The sequence below is a fragment of the Peromyscus leucopus genome, chromosome 13 (genome assembly GCF_004664715.2).
Source record: "Peromyscus leucopus breed LL Stock chromosome 13, UCI_PerLeu_2.1, whole genome shotgun sequence".
In the NCBI taxonomy this organism is placed as follows: Eukaryota; Metazoa; Chordata; class Mammalia; order Rodentia; family Cricetidae; genus Peromyscus; species Peromyscus leucopus.
Window position 1 is genome coordinate 64,943,337 of NC_051074.1, and position 19,047 is coordinate 64,962,383.

General features: G+C 37.0%; 1 protein-coding gene across 8 annotated transcripts in view; it reads right to left on the reverse strand.

Annotated features, from left to right (window-relative positions):
* The window catches only part of Gulp1 (GULP PTB domain containing engulfment adaptor 1), a 260,214-nt gene that overhangs the window by 20,798 nt on the left and 220,369 nt on the right, over window positions 1–19,047 (reverse strand). For all 8 annotated transcript variants that reach the window (XM_028887104.2, XM_037210442.1, XM_028887069.2 and 5 more), the window contains exons 5-7: window positions 17,111–17,209; window positions 7,646–7,783; window positions 139–255 (exon numbers count right to left, since the gene is read on the reverse strand). In XM_028887104.2, coding sequence (XP_028742937.1) covers window positions 139–255; window positions 7,646–7,783; window positions 17,111–17,209 — 354 coding nt within the window. The remainder of the gene's footprint in view (window positions 1–138; window positions 256–7,645; window positions 7,784–17,110; window positions 17,210–19,047) is intronic.

The window sequence follows — 19,047 nt, forward strand, 5'->3', positions numbered from 1 at the left end:
ATTATAGGAATATGGCGAAAGCAGCGCCCGCCGTGTGAGGAACAATTAATGGCAGGCCTTCTCAGTCTGTTCGGCCATAAGCAAACTTCCCTGTACGCACATCAGACAAATGTGAAATGAGAAGGTTAGGTTACTCACTCTTTTCTGCATTCCAGCAATCTGTTTTCTTGTTTCCACATCTTTTCCTCCAGATTCTAGAAATTTCCTGTATGCCAGGTCAAAAGCTTGGCCGATTGTTAATGTTATTTCTTCAGCCTTTGTAGAAATCATAGAATGAAGATCTGCATATTAGTAACAATATATCATGCTGTTATTTACCCCACACACACACACACTGCACCCCCAAAACAAACAAACAAAAACCCGAGGTTTTCAGAGACATTAGTAGGAAGTATTCTGTGCTGGCATAAGGATCTGAGGTCTGTCAGCATCAAGAATAAAATCAACTGTAGGAAAAGGAGGTCATCAATGAGCAGCTATTCAAGTTAGAAAGCCCTGTGAGTGCAGCCTTCCCTCTGTTGAACTGAAGAGCTTTCTGCAGAGTTATTTTTCTCCCTTCCTTAAATACCTGGTACCAATTAAATGCAAGCGTCAAATTGAGTGGTTTCTTTTGCTGCTTTGTTTCTATTTTCTTTTCCTAATGAGAAGGGATTGTAAGCTCTGGGCAGGTGACAGGAATGAAGCCACCTGGGTATGGGGGTCCATGGACAATTCCAGGGAAGACCTCTCTAGACCAGCAACTAGGTCCAGTTGGTCCTTTGTTCCTCAGAGATCTGAGCAGTTTCAAACAGGGTCAGATCTTAAACATGGGATATTAGCGCAGAAACATAAAGTTTTATTTGAAAGCTTCTAATTTTCAGTGGTGTTAACAGTTTACTTTTTTTGTAAGATGGTGATAACTGAACAAAGTATTGCTCTCTTCTGAATTGGACCCGGTATACATTCTATTAAGAAGAAACAGCTACAGACACCCAGAGTCCACTACCTCATTCCTTCTTCACCTGAATCTCAACAATTTCCTAGCATTTGCATAAATCAGAATAAAATACTTATTTACTTAATTAACCCAAAGAGTCTTATTGAGGCATTAATTGAGTCAATGCACAGACAAATGTCATAATAAAATGAATTCCTGTTTTTAATGACAGGAAAATAGTGGTAACATTAAATAGTGAAAATTCCACTTTAACAAACCAACATTGTTAATACTTTTCACGTATTATTAACTACCTAAAACAAAACATTCTTCTTAAAACTTAGCTATTTAATTGACACTGTCATTTTTATTAAAGGAGGGCTTTGCTACACAAAATAAGAATGAAAAATGTAGGCTGTTTCAAAAATTAAAACACAAAATATGACTATAAGAATTTATTATAAACGTTTCCACCATGGACATATTGGGCAGAGTGGATTCCTCCTATATTAATGATGCATATGTGTCCTAACAATAACCCAATTTTCCACACAGAATTAATGGAAGTTTTATAAATGTGAAATTTTTATAACATGGCATGCTTTAATTCTGGTTAAGGGAACTGCAGTCCATTGTTTAGTAGAATAGGCCATCATCTAAATCAGAAACAAACAAAAAATGTAATGTGTGGTTTTTGTTCTGATATTTTGAAGCTGGCTGGCCTATAATTCACTTTGTGGACAAGGTTGGCCTTGAACTTATAGTTATCTGCCTGCTTCTGCCTCCCAAGCAATGGAACTAAAGGTGCATGCAACCATACACATTCTTTCCCTGCTTGGCTTTGTAGGTCTGGGGTCGTGAGTGAATCTCTACGGCATGTATTTATTTAAGGTAAGATGAAAGTTTGGCTTCAAATAGGCCATCACTTTTTTTGTGATTTGTTGTTGTTGTTGTGGGATATTTGTACACTGTGAAGATGTATTGCTGTGATTGGTGTAATAAAAAGCTGAACAGTTAATGACTAGACAAGGAAGATAGGCAGGATTTCCAGGGAGAGAGAAAAGGAGGAATCTAAGCACTTGAATCTCATGTCAATGAGACACCAACGAGACAGGAGAAAGTTGGCCACATAGAGTGAAATAAAGGTAAAAAGTCACATGATAAAATGTAGATTAATAGAAGCAGGCTAATTTAAGTTATAAGAACTAGTGGGGCAAGCCTATGCTAAGGCCCAGCTTTCATAATTAATAAATCTCCATGTGATTATTTGGGAGCTGACTCGCAGGATAGAAAACGACTAGTTACATGTTTTAGATTTACCTTAAATTGTAAGAATTTGCACAGACAGGTCCTGCTAACACTGTCTCCTGCTCTTCCCAATGGTATCATGTCTCAAAGGTGCAGCACAAATCACAGCTGGGGTATGGATATTGTGGCCCAAGTACAGAAAACTTCATGACAACAGTCCTTCACCTTGCTGCAGAGTCATTCCTTTCCAGTCTGTTCTCACCGTTCCCTCAGAACATCAGCAAGCATCAATTTGCTCTGTTTCTATGATTTTGTCTGTTTGGAGCACTATAGATGTAGAATCATGGAACACTCTGCTCTGGGAATGGCCTTTTCCTTTGTTTGAGAGCCATGGAGCTGCTGTATGCACTGACAACTCATTCCTTTCCATTGCTAAGTTCTGAGGTTGGAATGTCTAAAAGAGTGTTTATTCACCTACTCTTTAGGGTGATTGTAGTTTGGGGCTATTAGCAATAAGCTAAATTCATGCAAACAAACACATATGCATGCACATTTGTAAATATTGTCAGGTTTGCTTTTCTGTGAATATTTTAAACTTTAATTTTTGTGTTGTGAATTTCCAAACTGTTCATACAAGAGTTGCATGTTAAGCTTCTAAAAGACTTACAAACTGTTTACCCTGAATGGCTTTAGCATTTAGTGTTCCCAGCAGCTACGCATGAGTCATGCAGTTTCCACATTCTCATCAGCATTTGGAGGTTTTATTGTAACCTTTTGGGTAGCAAATGTCTCAGTTTGATTTCTAAACTTCATTTTCCTAATAAACGCTACCACGGGACGTCTTTCATGTGCGTATATGTCATCTATAGATCCTCCTCATCAAATGACATGTGCCTTTTGTCCATTCCCTAATTTGATGGACTTTACACTGCAGAACACTTAGGGTTCTCGACAATAGCTTTTCTCCTCTGAGGTTTGCAAACACCTCTTTCCAGGCTTAGCTTGTTTTATCATCTCTGTAAGAGTCTTTTGCATAGTAGCAACCTTCACATTATCCTATGGAAGACAACGGATGAGACCGTAGTCATCAGCTGCTCTCAGTTCATTGCTATGGTGGCTTTTATATTCCAGGCATCTGGCAGTTACACAGCATGGAATGACTTTATTTAAGCAAGTTAAATATCCATGAGTATTTGGCTTTGGGATTTTGAAGGTGGAGTCAAATATGTTTTCTGCAGCAAGTCTAAGATGTGGCAGAGCACTGTGCACACTACAGTGACTTCCAAAGAAACTGAAAACCTGAATTTGTAATTTGTATTGCTTTAGTTTAAACTACCTCTGTTTATTACTACTTTATAATTTGACATTTATTTATTTAGTTGTATAAGTTAATTTACAGGGCAAAATGTAAGCAGTTTTTTTCAGGAGGGTAATTCCTTACTAACTATTACAATACTTTAAAAATTTCTTAAACCTAAAACATTTATGTAAATAGTCTTAAAAAAGAGACATAAAATACTTTAGCTTTAGATGACATCAAGACTTAAGTCTAGGTTGCTATTGTACAAAGATCATGTGATTTCAGTATAAATATATTCTTAGTTTATGATAGAATAGAATGTTTCAAAATGAATGCAAAGCAAAAACTTACCTAAACTGGAAGGTAGAAAGCATAAGTTTTCTTTCTTTTTTTCTTTCCCTCTTTTGTTTTAAACCATAAAAGGTAGCTTATAACCATTAAACATTTGGGGTCCCTACACGGTGGCATAAAATGTACTCATTTAATGCTGTACTTTTCTTACCTTTGAAGCATTGTTCTCTAAGCTCCACAAATGTCATTTTAAAGGCAACATTCTCTTGAATAGTTTTAGCATACTTGACTATTCCCTGTCCTTTTAGCATTTCTAGTATTTCTTTACAGTTTTGTTCCTCTCCTCCCATGTTTGATAGCATTTATTTAAGATGCTTTATCAGAAAGATAATTCCTGGGACAAAGAATAAAACTATGTCTTAAAAAGAAAAATAAGCAAAAACTATCTTTACAATTCTGCTTTTGTACTGTTATCAAAAATCAGGGAAGCATGTATTTGTGAATTTTCTTTGTGTTCTACAGTCTGTTCTATGGCCCTGGATGTCTCTCAGTTACAGAACCATAAAGAAACCTGTATATAAGGTATTCGTGTCTTGCTTGTTACTGCTATTTTTCAGAATTACTTGAACAATTTCAGTTCTTTTGCATTCAGGTAAATTTATAATAATTTTCTCTACAGTACAAAAGCTATTATTGTGATTCAAAGAATTGAATAAAACCTGTATCAGGCTTAAATAGAAACATGTGCAGAAATACAGCACCGAGTGTTCCAGTCTGTGAACACGCTGTACTTCTACTTAAATACACATCTGTCATTTTCTTCATAAATTATTTATAGTTTCCAGTCTACAAATATTGTCCAAGGTTAATTTTACAATTTTTGTATCTGTCTTTCATTTGTCAGACTTCCAGGTCTTATTTCTTATTTCTTTCTCTTATTTCTTCTATATCTTTGATTAGATTACCCTCCTCTTTCCTTTTTTTTTTTTTTTTGTTTGTTTTGTTTTGTTTTTATTTTTGAGAAAGGGTTTTTCTGTGTAGTCCTGTCTGTCCTGGAATTCACTCTGTAGACCAGGCTGGCCTCGAACTCAGAGGTCCACCTGCCTCTGCATCCTGAGTGCTGGGATTAAAGACGTGTGCTACAACCACCCAGCTTGATTAGCTATTTTTAATTTTTAATAAAACATTAATTTTTAAAAATTGTGTTCATAATTTCTGTTATTTACATTTTAAGATGGTTGATTGTTCTAAGTCTTTGCTTTAAAATCCAGCATCTCTGGCTTCCTCGTGTTACAACCTATTAGTTAACTCTTTTCATTTACTTTAAGATTTTCTGTTTCCTGATATGAATGAAGAGTGATATTTGGTTCAATCTAAGGTATTCTGGGCTACCGACAAATCTGAGAAATTTACAACCCCCATTTTAGGTGTTATCTTAGACACAATTCCAGGAGGAAAATGAACGCAAAAAGAAGTCTTGTTGCCTGGTGGTGACAGAGGGCAAGCTTTCTCGCTGTGGAATTCTGGCTTCTTTTGCTTCTCCTGTCACTATGGAGAAAGGGGTATGTCTTAATGTGAAGAGATTGAGAACAAGGATGCAACTCTGAAGACAGATTTCTCCATCATTCTGTTACTAAATGTCACATTGGGAAACAATTTCTGTAGTCTTGATTTTTCTTTCTTTTTTTAAATGAATGTATTCTATCAATAAGGGTAAAATTCATTGTTGCATTTTAATATTCTATGATTAATTTATTATAATAACTAATATTATTTATTGATTAGAGAGGGTGGCATGTCAAAATTTCTGCATATAGATCAAGTCAACATTACATTTATGTTGATATTTTAATTAGAGATATAATTAAACATGTAGTGAAAAAATACAATGCAACTGAGGAAACAGTTCCTCTTTGAGTGCATGAAAGCAGGCCCAATCTTAGAAAGGTGGGTTTGCTGAGAGACTACATCTTCCTTTCCCAGAATTTTAGGCCCCTATGCGGTAGCTTACTGGACCACAGCACACAGCTTTGTAAGTCAGCACCTTTGTCCGAATTACTCATAAAAGCGTTAATATTTCTCATTTTCTTTTTATCTTTTTAAAGTATCCTTTCCCAAACACTTTGAGCTTCTTTGTTCTTTCTCTAATGCTCTCCTCCCCATGAGGCAAGCCTCCATGTCAGTAACTCAGATGGAAGGTTTTATTCCTTCATCGTTCTCCTCCTCCAGACAGATGCTGGGATTTATAACGTGCCTTCCATATAAGTTCAACAATTAAACTCTAATAAAATTGTCCTTGAGGTTAAAAAAAAAGACCTATAATTTAAAAAATATGATGTAGCTACATAAGAAACTTACTTTTGCTTTATGAACATAATAGATTTAGATGGGTATCAAGAAAAGATTGTGAAGTAGTACATAATTATAAGAATGTTGGTATTTATTATGAATTCTAATTATGAACCATTTCAGAGGATTCCAAGGAAGTTGATTTTCATGTTCAAGGCATGAATGAAATAAAACTGAGTTTATTGGTTTGGTGTAAATGCTAAAAGTGTGATATATCTTAAAATAGAAATTATTTTAGGAATATCTGCTTTAATATTCTCAATCATGCAAACAACATGCTGGAAGGAAGCATAGAAATATGCAACTATGGTGCATTTGTGAAGTGGGATGAATTATAAATAATGTGGTCTCCATATAAAGTCCCCTCTTGTCTGTAGAATACTGACTTGTGTTGAGAAGCATACTTTTCAGATGATGTTTACATCATCTGTAACATTTACAAAATTCCAAATAAATCTTATATGATGCTAAATAGTCACCACATGAACTTGTTTTTTAAGAGCTCTAAAATTTAAAAGATGTAGGAAATAATTTAGCTACTTTGAGTAAATTTAAACACTGTATTTTCCATCAAGAAAAAAATATTGCTGGGTATCTGTTATCCACCTGCTGTAAGAAATAAGTATGAAATAAACAGGTATTTATTTTCAAAAAGTCCACATGGAAAAACCAGATAAATAAACCACCTAATCAAGACATTAGTAATTTTCTATTTTTGAGAACAAGGAAAAAATAGAATCTAAATGAGTTTAGTTCTATTTCCATTTTAATCCAACAGTGTTGTTGAGGTTGGATGGTTTTCCATTGACGCCATCAATGGCTGCAATATGTGCTCAGATTAGGTTTTATAACAGAATGCAGACTTGGCTATGAAAATTAGCTTACACTTATAAGCAAGACACAGGGTTTTCTTTAAGATGTTGGATGATTAAGGAATTGTTGCATTAAAGAATTTCTCAAACACCCTTACATGTTAAGAACCTCAGAATTCATTCATAGTGTACACACACACACACACACACACACACACACACACACAGGGAAGGGGCCTCAACACTACTACTTATGTTAAGTGTTCTGAATAATAAACACCAAAAACCAATTTTCAAAGAATTGGAAACAATTTAAGAAACCATACAGCACTTATTCCTCAGCTTAAAGTATTTGTCATCACTAAATTCCTTATATTCTAGGAAAAGCTCACTTTGCTCACTGCTCCTCTTTACATCATGCAGACATTAGTAAATATCTTTTAGATTAAAAGTTAAAATACACTACACTATTTTGATATAAATGCAAACATATAAAAGTAGCCATGATGCTCTAATGAAAAAAATTTGCATGCGAGCTTTTGTTAATGAACATAAGCATTTAGTTAGAATGAAATCCTGAAGGCATTTCTCATGACAGGATGGACCTATTAATGCAGTTAAGCATTTGCAGGCCTTATTCATTTCCAAATACTTTGTTCATACCGGAAACAAGACAATCCCTGGCTTAGAAAAGAGAACAAACCGCCCTAAAACATCTGGCATACTTACACACTTTTCACTGTCAAATACATAACACAAATGTTTATTTGACTCGGAATCTTTGCATATGAAAGTGAATATCCTCTTGTCTGTTTTATCATCTGCACAAAATGAGATCCTGTGAAGCTGGCAGTTGTGTTGGACTTCCTGCGAACATAAGCAGGGAAAAAAATGTAATTCATTCTGAAATGTCAGCTGTGTTAACAACACATCTTAGAGTTTTGAAAGCATAGCGGTCACCTGTCAACCCTTGCTCTTATAAATGCACATGCCTTAGATATAAACAAATACACACATGATGGAGATGAAACTCCTGACTCAATGTTGAAACAAGACATTCACTGCAATGGTGCACACACCACTCCATACTGGAAAAAAGGAGGACCAGTGGGTCACAGGGTTTCTGAGGTACAGAGGGTATTTAAAAACCATATTCTTTAAACCTTGAGTATTTTCATAATAGGATACAATTAAAACAATTCCAAAAGAACAAATTCTGCCAAATTATTTGCATTTTCTTGTACTGGTAATAATTAGCAGTGTCATCTAGAACAGAACCACCTCTGCCCAAGTTCACACAAGCCCCAGTAATAACTCATCCAGAGTTCTCTCATTAAATAGCAGGTCTGGATGCTTATTCATTCATTCATTCACTTTTCTTTACAGGAAGGTCATCCTTGCAACTTTGGTAGCATAGAGCAGTTAACACGACAGCCTGCAGATGACTGAATCAGGGCTTGTAATTGGCAGAAAGACAACTACTCAACCAAACAGACAGAGTAGCAGCATCGGTGCACAAACACACACATACATCCACATACCACTGAATTATGAAACTCAGGATCATCATCAAGATTATCTGTTTATCACCATAGTTTTCTGAAACACGTTGGGGTTAGAAAAAAAAATCTTACGTTATACTTAATTGTAAGTGATGAAAATAAAATATAATCAATAATCATTCTGTTTTTTACTCTAGCTATACGCATTCTTTATTTCAATGTGCATTATAACACACAATGTCAGTCAGAAACTCTGGTCATCACATCTGGTGGGTGTTGTAAAAGACTAGAGATGGGAGCTATTGTAGTTTCATCCAAAGCTGACTAGGTGAATGTCTTTGCAATTTTAAACACCAGAGTGTCTGCTATAAACATTGTTTCCTTTATTTATTGCAGTTGAATCAGAAACTCAAAGATTGTCATCAAAATCAGTAACAATGATGGCATAGAATATTATCTTTTTGTGTTTTACATGCATACTTGCTTTGATATAATCTACCATTCTTATTTCTACTTTGTTTATCAGACCAAAAATGAGAACTTAAATGTCACAGATAATAAATGCTAAGAGAATTCATCTGTAGCAATGCATTATCCCCTGAGTGTCAGCTGAATGACAGGTCACTAAGCATTTGTTTAAATATGAAATGGGAAAGATACTGTGTGGCTAATATGCTTCGACATTCCTGATCTATACACTTCTATTGGAGAGAGGGATAGTGCTAGAAAGAGTAGTATGTAGGCTTTCGTAACTAGTGCATGCTAATTGTAAAGAATAATTGGTTCATTGTGACATTCCATACATACATGGAACATACTTTCATCATATCTAGCCCATTGTCCACTGTAAGTTCTGCTACCCCATCCTTTCTCTTCTCTAAAAGTCTCTCTCCTACTTTAATATTCTTCTTCTTTTTGTCAATAGGCTATTGATGAGGGCATCTACTCTTTCTTGACGCTAATGCATAGATAAACAATGACTGTATATGTCTCAGATTTTTTTCCCATTTTTTTTCTGATACTGCAAACATTTTTTTCATATTGACATATATATTTTTGTTTTAATACAGTCAATCAAATAACAACCCTGAGCCATACTGCAGTTTCTGAATACTGATAGCTAGTATATATCATTAATAACTATATAACCATGTTTATGCTACATTTCCTTCTTATCATTATACAGTTCAGAAAATAATGACTATACAACTGTATAACTGTATAATTATTGTTATATGGTTCAGAAAAAGTGATTTATTATTTCTGGAAGAGCAGTCAGTGCTCTTAATCAAGAAATGTGGTGGTATTGTGTTCCCCAAAATATTGTGCACCCTAATAAACTTATCTGGGGTCAGAGACAGAACAGCCATTAGATACAAAGGCTAGAAAATGGTGGCTCTCACACCTTTAATCCTAGCATTCCAGAGGTAGAAATCCTCTGGATCTCTGTGAGTTCAAGGCCACACTGGAAACAGCCAGGCATGGTGACACATGCCTTTAATCCCAAGAAGTGATGGCAAAAACAGAAAGATATATAAGGTGTGAAGACCAGAGACTAGAAGCATTTGGCTGGTTAAGCTTTTAGGCTTCGAGCAGCAGTTCAACTGACACCCATTGGGATGAGGACACAGAGGCTTCCAATCTGAGGAAACAGGATCAGCTGAAGAACTGGCGAGGTGAGGTGGCTGTGGCCCATTCTGTCTCTCTGATCTTCCAGTGTTCACCCCAATACCTGGTTCAGGTTTGATTTTATTAGTAAGACCTTTTAAAATTCCTACTACAATTATTTCTACCTACTTATAGAATAAACACATCATTTCTGTAGCAAGTGGTGCAATGTGCCATTTTTTATCCACCCAACCAGTATGGTCACGTAGGGTATTTGGTTGTAATCAGTTCTGCATTAGCCTAATATTTGTTTATATTGGTGTGATGGTTTGTGTGAACTGTCTCCTTGAGAAGACCCAAGGATCACACCAGGAAACAGGCCCCTAGGCATATCAGTAGGCGATTATATTGATTATATTGATTACATTAACTGATGTGGAAAGACCCATGTTTGTTGTGGGTGGGACCATTCCTGGGCAGGATATTCTAGAATGCATAAAGTAGAGAAGGAAGCTAAGTATTAACATGCCTTCATCATTGTCTTCTGTCTGAGGACATAATGTCACAGAATGCTTCAATAAATGCTGTCTTGTCTTCCTCTACTACGGACTGTAACAGGAACGGTGATTAAAAACTCTTCCTTACACAGTTTTTGTTGTAGTATTTTACCACAGCAACAATAAAACAAACTAAGGCAGTTAGCAAAGACATCTTCCTAAGAAAGAAGACTAGCGCTGAGGACTATACCTTCATTCTCTTGCATTGATTTTCATTTTAGGTACTGGGGATTGAACTCAGAGCTTCTTGTATTTAAGGATAACTTTTTCTGTATACAGTTATACAATCTACCTTGTGATAAAATTCATGTATATTAAATCTAGAACTAATTTTGTGAGATGTGATAAAGAGATTTAGGAATACCACCAACAAAACACACATATATTTATAATCAATACCATTCATTACAGCTGAAATAAAAAAGATTAATATGTATTTCTCTCTGTGCCCACTGTTTCCAGAATCACATGCTTCATTTACAGAATAATTAAGGGAAGTTGAAATGAGAAAAACATAGGTGATAGCTGCTACAGAGATCGCATTTATTTCAATTTTACCCACCCAAGTGGGAAAGAATCAGTTTCTGTAAAGAAAGGTCATTCTTGATTAATAGTGTATTTAAAAATCCCACCTCTTACACATATATCTATAAATAAATTTAAGAGCCTCATGTTTAATTGATCTTTTTCATAAATTCCAACTTAAATAAAGTGACTTTTATTATTAGATTCATTTATTGCTCTTGAAGTAGTGGTTCCTAAATTTGTGTGTGAGAGTTCCTGGTGAAATGCATTACTCTCACCTCATCTCCTTTCTCTCAAACATACCACATGACTGACTTCTCATGAGAACTGATTCTCAGAGGCACAGTATGACCACAGACATCAACATTCCAACAGTGTCTTGGGGACACTGGTGTTTAACAGAGCTTATAACTCTCTGAGTAGCTTTTATTTTTTTCCAATGGAATGAAAAGATGACATTTCCTGTATTTGCACTTAGTCAAGTCTTCCCGATATGCACACAGTCAAGTCTTCCTATACATGCACACAGTCAAGTCTTCATGTACATGCACACAGTCAAGTTTTCCTGTACATGCACACAGTCAAGTCTTCCTGCACATGCACACAGTCTAGTCTTCCTGCACATGCACACAGTCAAGTCTTCCTGCACATGCACACAGTCTAGTCTTCCTGCACATGCACACACTCAAGTCTTCCTGATATGCACACAGTCAAGTCTTCCTGATATGTACACAGTCAAGTCTTCCCGATATACACACAGTTTAGTCTTCCTGCACATGCACACAGTTAAGTCTTCCTGCACATGCACACAGTCAAGTCTTTCTGCACATGCACACAGTCAGTTCTTCCTGTACATGCACACAGTCAAGTCTTCCCAATATACACAGTTTAATCTTCCTGCACATGCACACAGTCAAGTCTTCCTGCACATGCACACAGTCAAGTCTTCCTGCACATGCACACAGTTAAGTCTTCCTGCACATGCACACAGTCAAGTCTTCCTGCACATGCACACAGTCAAGTCTTCCTGTACATGCACACAATCAAGTCTTCTTGAACATGCACAGTCAAGTCTTCCTGATAAGCACACAGTCAAGTCTTCCTGATATGCACACAGTCAAGTCTTCCTGTAGATGCACAGTCAAGTCTTCCTGCACATGCACACAGTCAAGTCTTCCTGATATGCACACAGTCAAGTCTTCCTGAACATGCACACACTCAAGTCTTCCTGTACATGCACAGTCAAGTCTTCCTGCACATGCACACAGTCTAGTCTTCCTGTACATGAACACTTTTGAGGAGAGCATACAACAGTCCATTTGTAAGAATGCTGTTCAGCAGAGGGAGCTGAAGGTCTGGGACAAGGATAGACACTGATATTATTGATCTGAGTAAGGCTGTCAAGAATGATCAAAAGTTAATGGTTCACTAGTGGTATTCCATCAAATCCTATTGCACCAACATTTTACTGATGGAGTTTACTCATGAAAAGCATAGGCTTTGACAAGAACAGTTTAGGAGACAGAATGACAGATTGACAAGCTGGCAATGAGAAGCATTAACTGGCAGAAATCTGAAAATAGGGTTATCCAGTAACAAGGAGAACACAGGTGAACGTCATTGTCATTCAACCTCTTACCCCTCTTGCCTTTACTCAGATTTTCACAAATTACAGGCTTGTTCTACACTAAAATCGATTTCATAGTCTATTCAGCAATATATATTCAGCAAAATATATATATATTCAAAATATATATATTGCTGGACAATAATCACCTATTAGCACCTCCTCTCTTTCCTCTCTTCTTTCCCTGTCCTTTTAAATTTGTTTTTTTGTTTGTTTGTTTGTTTGTAATTCTATTGTCATATTTAAAAATTAAGGGAAAAATGACTCTGAATTCCCAGGTAAAATATCAAAACCTAGTGAAGCAGCTGGGACCAACTAGAAGATGTGGTGGTATTGTGTTCCCCAAAATATTGTGTACCCTAATAAACTTATCTGTGGTCAGAGAACAGGAAAGCCACTAGATACTTAGGATAGGCAGTGGTAGCACACGCCTTTAATCTCAATACCAACCATAGAAGACCTGGAGGTCTATAAAGACAGGCAGTGATGGGAGGTCATGTGGTTGGGTTTACAACCAATGAGAAGGCAGACTAGAAAGTCTATAAAAAAGACAAACAGACAGGAAGTAGCTCTCTTGCTGAAGAGGACAAGAGCAGCAGTGAAGGGTAAGGTTTTTAGCTCTGACCTCTTGGGCTTTCATCTCTAAATTGGCTCTGTGTTTCTTATTTAACAAGACCATTCATCTACAGGAAGATACTGCTTACTGAGATTAATAAGAAGTATTTCACCAAATGGTCAAAAAGCCAAGAGAGAAGAAAGAGATATCTGAACTACTTGTTGGAATCCTTTAGAGAACTTTTTCCTATTGTTCATTTACAGAAATTCTGTCTTATAAAAGGCAGACTAAAATCATGCAGCACACAACAGGTTAAATAAAAATTTGTAATTCACAGTCTTCTCAACTACTACTGGTGACACTGCTCCACACATATCCTTCTTCAGTCTCACATGGCGACAGATCCCTCATACTTATTTATTAAGTGGGACCAACATGGATTGTCTTAAGTCTTTATATATTGTACTTTTTTGAGTATATGACACTACTCAATTGAAAAGACTAAAGAAATTATCTGTACACACTCTATTTAATTGTACTTGTATTGTCTAAATATTTTAAGTATAGAACAATGAAACATTTGGATCATGCTAAGTGTACACTGATAGGAACTAAGTTGATTACAGGATACGAGTGAGGTGTACACTATAGTGCTGCCCTGTACTTGTTACTCTCTTGGTCGATTGTCCTTTTTGCACATGTCATATACCTGACGAGTTTTTCTCAGCCTAGCCACTTATTTGGGAAATGAGCCTCACTTTTAATTATCTTGTATCTAAGCAATCTACATATATGGTGGCCTGTAATGACGCTCTCACTCTCCATCACTTCACTTCTTTGTTTTCAGCAGCAGTTATATTGGAACAGATGTAACTAAGGCCTGCAGGTCTTTATTTATTGTTTAACTGGGGGTGGGTGTACAATAGGAAATCACTACAAGGTGTATTAACAAGTCTCAAATTCAGGCCTTGAATTTGAAGGACACCATCGTTCTATAACAATGGATCTAGGAAAAGGAACCACGTGTGTATCCATGCCAAGACCCCTCAACTATTTACAAATACATGAAAGGATTAGGATTCTGAGTCTGGAGAGATGGCAGTTAAGACCCCGAATGCTCTTCCAGAGGACCAGAGTCTGATTTTCAGCACCATATGTAACTCCAGTTTTAGGGGACCTAATGCCCTTTCTGGCCTCTGTCAGCACCATGCATGCAGGTGGTGCTGTAGACACACATGCTGGCAAACCACCCATTCACATAAATAAAATAAATTTTAAAAATAAGTTTAGGATTCTGTAGACAATGTTGGGACTTAGACCTCATTTTCTTCTGCCCGAAGAACTCATTCCCAATATGGTAAACTATAATTGTATCAGAAATGTTTAATGAAATAAGCAGGAGCTCACTAGTATTTTTGCTGTTTGTCTGTTTCGTTTCTTGCCTAACAAACTACAAGCCAAGAGTACGTAAATGGCCTAACTTGACATAACACAAACAGTGCAGCTTCAGCCAATTACATACAGCTGGGTTTTAACCAATCACCGGCAGCCAGCCCATTGCACCATATCTAAATAAGGCAGACATCCAGCTGTAGCCAATTAGAAAATCTCCCTACCATTTTTATATTTGACTTTTAAGCCTCACTGCTCATGCTGGTGGGTGCTTCTGAGTACTGTCTGACTTAAAGACTTACTATTGGGGTGCAAGGACTGAATGGGGAGGGTGCTAAAGAGACGGGAGAAACAAAGGGGTCGGGGAAAAGATCAACTAAAACTAACGATATATGAAAAAACCCTAAGGAAGACCGATAATTGGTAAGACAGGTTAAAGTATAAAATATAAAAACAATGAGTTTAAACGGAAGAACCCTGCATAGATAAGATAAAGCTGCTCCTGGGAAACATGTCATTAAATGAAAATCCCTGTGTCAGAGAGTTAGGTTACCTCCTGTGAGTTGTTGATCAGAGATTCCCCCGAGGACCCCAGATAAAAATATTATTGCCACTGTTGTTTGCTGTCCAACAGAACTAGATGGAAAAACCCTATTCCTGAAAATGCCATAAGTGTCAGCCACGGAACATGGAAAAATCAAGTTGGACCTCGCCGGGAGCTTTCTTCCTATTGGCTTGCTCTCAGTGCCAGGAGGTGCTATGCAGGCTGCTGAGGAAGAACTGTAATGCAGTCTTACTAAGTCCAGTCCTTGCATGCTATACTATCAACTGGACAGGCAAGATGAGCCCACTGGTACAACTGTGGCAAGTGTATATCATAGGGACAACCAACCACTTTCTGATTGAATTTGAAGTCTGCACCAGAGGAGAGAATTCCTGTCTGGCACTGTAGACCTGGTCAAAGCCCATAGACATAGAAGTCCTAAGTCCTAGTAAGAAAATCACTGCTGTTGTTTACCGAATGGACATAATGTGTCACCAAACTACCTCCTAAATAACTACATTTATATGTCCATAGATTAGTGTCGTCAATTTGGGCCATAAAAACTTCTTTTTGCAGTTCAGTGGTAGCGGCATGGACTCGTGATTGCTGAAATAATGAAGAAAAGTAATTGCTGAGTACTCATCTATAAGTTACACATCTCTATCATTCCCTCCAGGACTTGGGGGTCTCACAGAAGATGAGGGGATGTAAGAGCCATAGAAAGGGATGGAGAGATGTGGGATACCGGCTTCTGGGTACGACATGCCTGGTGCATTCTGAACTCAATGCAGCTGTAATTACCCACACAAGACCTACCCAAAATTGGTTTTAACACAAATCTTGTGAGCAGTGGAAGAGAAACACAAATTCTCACCACTTCAACAGAATCTATAGTGAGTCTATGGTGAAGGGAGAGACCTTTTCTTCAGGTGGAGAGCAAATGATAAAGTGAATAGCCCTTCACCATGTTCCTATAAGCAATACTAATAAAACTCATTGGGGAAAAAAAAGGAAGAAGGAAGTGGAAGGGGACTGGTTGGGGGCAGAGAAAGGGAACTATTGGGAGTAGAAGAAAACAAGAAAAGGCAATTGCAATAACTATGATCAAAATACATTGTATATACATATAACAGTATTATAATGAAACCCATTATTGTGTATAATTAATATATGTTGATACAAACATGAAACTGCTTAAGGTTTGCTTTTAATTGGAGATAAGGCATTTATATAGGAAATTCAGTTCATATTAAGGCATTGTATGATCCTTAATTCAATCTGGTGTCCTTATTAGAAACAAAACTAACAAATAAAACCCAGACATACAAAGACTCTGAAGTGTGTGTGCATGTGAAGATGCAGCAGCAGCCAGCTGTGCCAAGGGAGGAGTCTATGGAGGAAACTGAGTTTGTGGACAGATGGATACTGAGATTCTAGGCTCATGACTACAAAGGAAATAAGTTGTTATTATTTAAGTTATCCAGCCTTTGGCATTTTGTCATAGCTGCCATAGAAAACTTATACATATCAGTTGTATTTACAAGAAAGGACTTTTTAACACACTGCACAGTTTTTGTCTTTTTTCGTACCCAGCAAACCATACTATATGCATCTTGAACATAAAGTGAATAGAAATCTCTAAATACAGGCACTACCAGTACTGAACATACTTTATATGTTATTATGTGTGGGGCATAGGCTGTAGAATAGATGCTCCAGGATTCTAAAAGTTGTTCCCTTTCCCAAATTCCTACATACATTTAAATAAATCACTAAGAACCAAACATTAAAAGTTGGTAACAAATTTTAAATATCCATGAAAATAGATGTAATTGTTACTGGCTGAAGACTAGGGCAACACAACTCTCAAAAACAAGCCTTACCTTTGTTTTGGGTTCAAGAATTTTTACTCCGTAAATTGATATTTGCAATTCAACTTTAGGAATCTTCTGGCCTTCAGATTTCTTGATGTGTCTTGCAAACTACAAATGACAAAGAAATTCACAAAGTTATGATTCTGTTCCTGTGGAAAATGAGCATAAATGTACATTTGGAGTTTGTGTCCATAACAGACATTCATAAATTCAGGTGCTGCCCATTACAAAGCATCTCATAGAAACAGTTTTGCTCAGTATCCCTCTCTGTCTGCCAGGCCATTGTAATTCAGATTCATTTGCAGTGACTTACTTTTTCTTTTTCCTTTGGTTTTTGTTCATTTGCTTGACTTTTCTTTTTGAGACAAGCTCTTCTTCTATATTCCATGCCAGCCTAGAATCATTATGTAGATCCAGGCTGGGCTCAAATTTATGACAATCCACTGCTTTGGCCCTCTCAAGTGCTGTGATTACAGGTACGAGCCACCATGCCTCGCTGATCCTAATAATTATACAACAACAACTTGCCCCCCAGAAAAACACCAAAACCTTGATTTTCAGACATTTTTGACATGATATTTAAAAGGCTGAATGTGTACCAACCAACAAAGAAAGCATGTGGGATGGTAGGTAGAGATTACTTCATTTTGAGATAATTTTATTTTAATACGTTCTCAGAATTTGCTGCTCATCTGCTGTTGAGTGACACCTACCTAGTTGTGTACACCGTGTTTTCATCCAAACCAAAAAGATGACACCAAGTGACACATCTGAACCAAAGCTAAGAGCTCCAGTCATTTTACACATGAATGACTCCTCTGTGGAGTCACATGTGCTTTGGAATCATAAACACAGCCAGCATCTTGGAGACACAATGGTTTCTCACTACTTTCATAGATGTGGTGTTATGTCTTTCCACTCATCTAAAGCACATGTATACATCTGTTAGGATCTTTGTAAAATCTAAAAGAAAATCAGAGCGGTTGTGCTCTCAGTCAGAGGAAGTTTCTGCCTATCTCTCCCCAGCTTCTCCAGATTTACTGGACGAAAAATAAGATTCCAATTGAATTTGAAATATTAAACAGTGGACATGTTTATAAAAATTTAATATTATACACACAAATGTTTACCTATGCACACACATACAGCATATATGTGCTATTAGAATCAGTGTGTCCTGGGCACTATTTTGTAATCCTCTTTAGTCTATTTGCTACTTACCTGAGTCCACAGTTCACTGGGTGTCCCAGTTTCTGTCCAACTCCCTCTTTCTTTAGTTTACTGGATGTTCTGGTTTCAGCTGGCAACCCCTCTGACCCCCTATTTTCTTTCTTATCTCCTTCCCTCCATATGACTTTTTTAAAAAAGAAAAAGAAGGAGACTTTTAAAGTAGTAGGATTGCTCACCCCATTCCCAGAGCTTCCACAACTCATTTTCAGCATATGGAAAGTCCTCTGAACTTGATTCAAATAGATCAGATGTGAGGTTGGGCAGGGCTCCAGGGCTCTTGTATGTCCTATTTATTTGCATTGTGCAATTCACTCTAATTCAGGGCAGATGTGAGCATGCATGGTATAGTTGTTCCCAGGGCAGAGTGTTCAAAGCCTTCTTATTTCACGTCTTTGCACTACCACAGAGAGGAACGTAACTAATGCCTACAGGAGTGCCTTGAAGTGTCTGCCTTCGAATCCCAGCTGGTGCTATTTGTTTTACTCCACTTTGGGTGGCATAATTTTTCAGCCTGCTCTTTCCTGCATTCCTTTGAACATAAGCTGCTTAGTTATTATTTTTTCTTTTGTCTCTAGAAGCCTTACAGTGTACACATGACATCCAACGTGTGCCAAATACTTTTAGGTCTTTAAGAAACATGTTTTGCTTCCATGAAATCCAAAAGTTATTCCAGCTCTCCCTCAAAGAATGTGTATTAGCTTTATTTTCCAATTCTA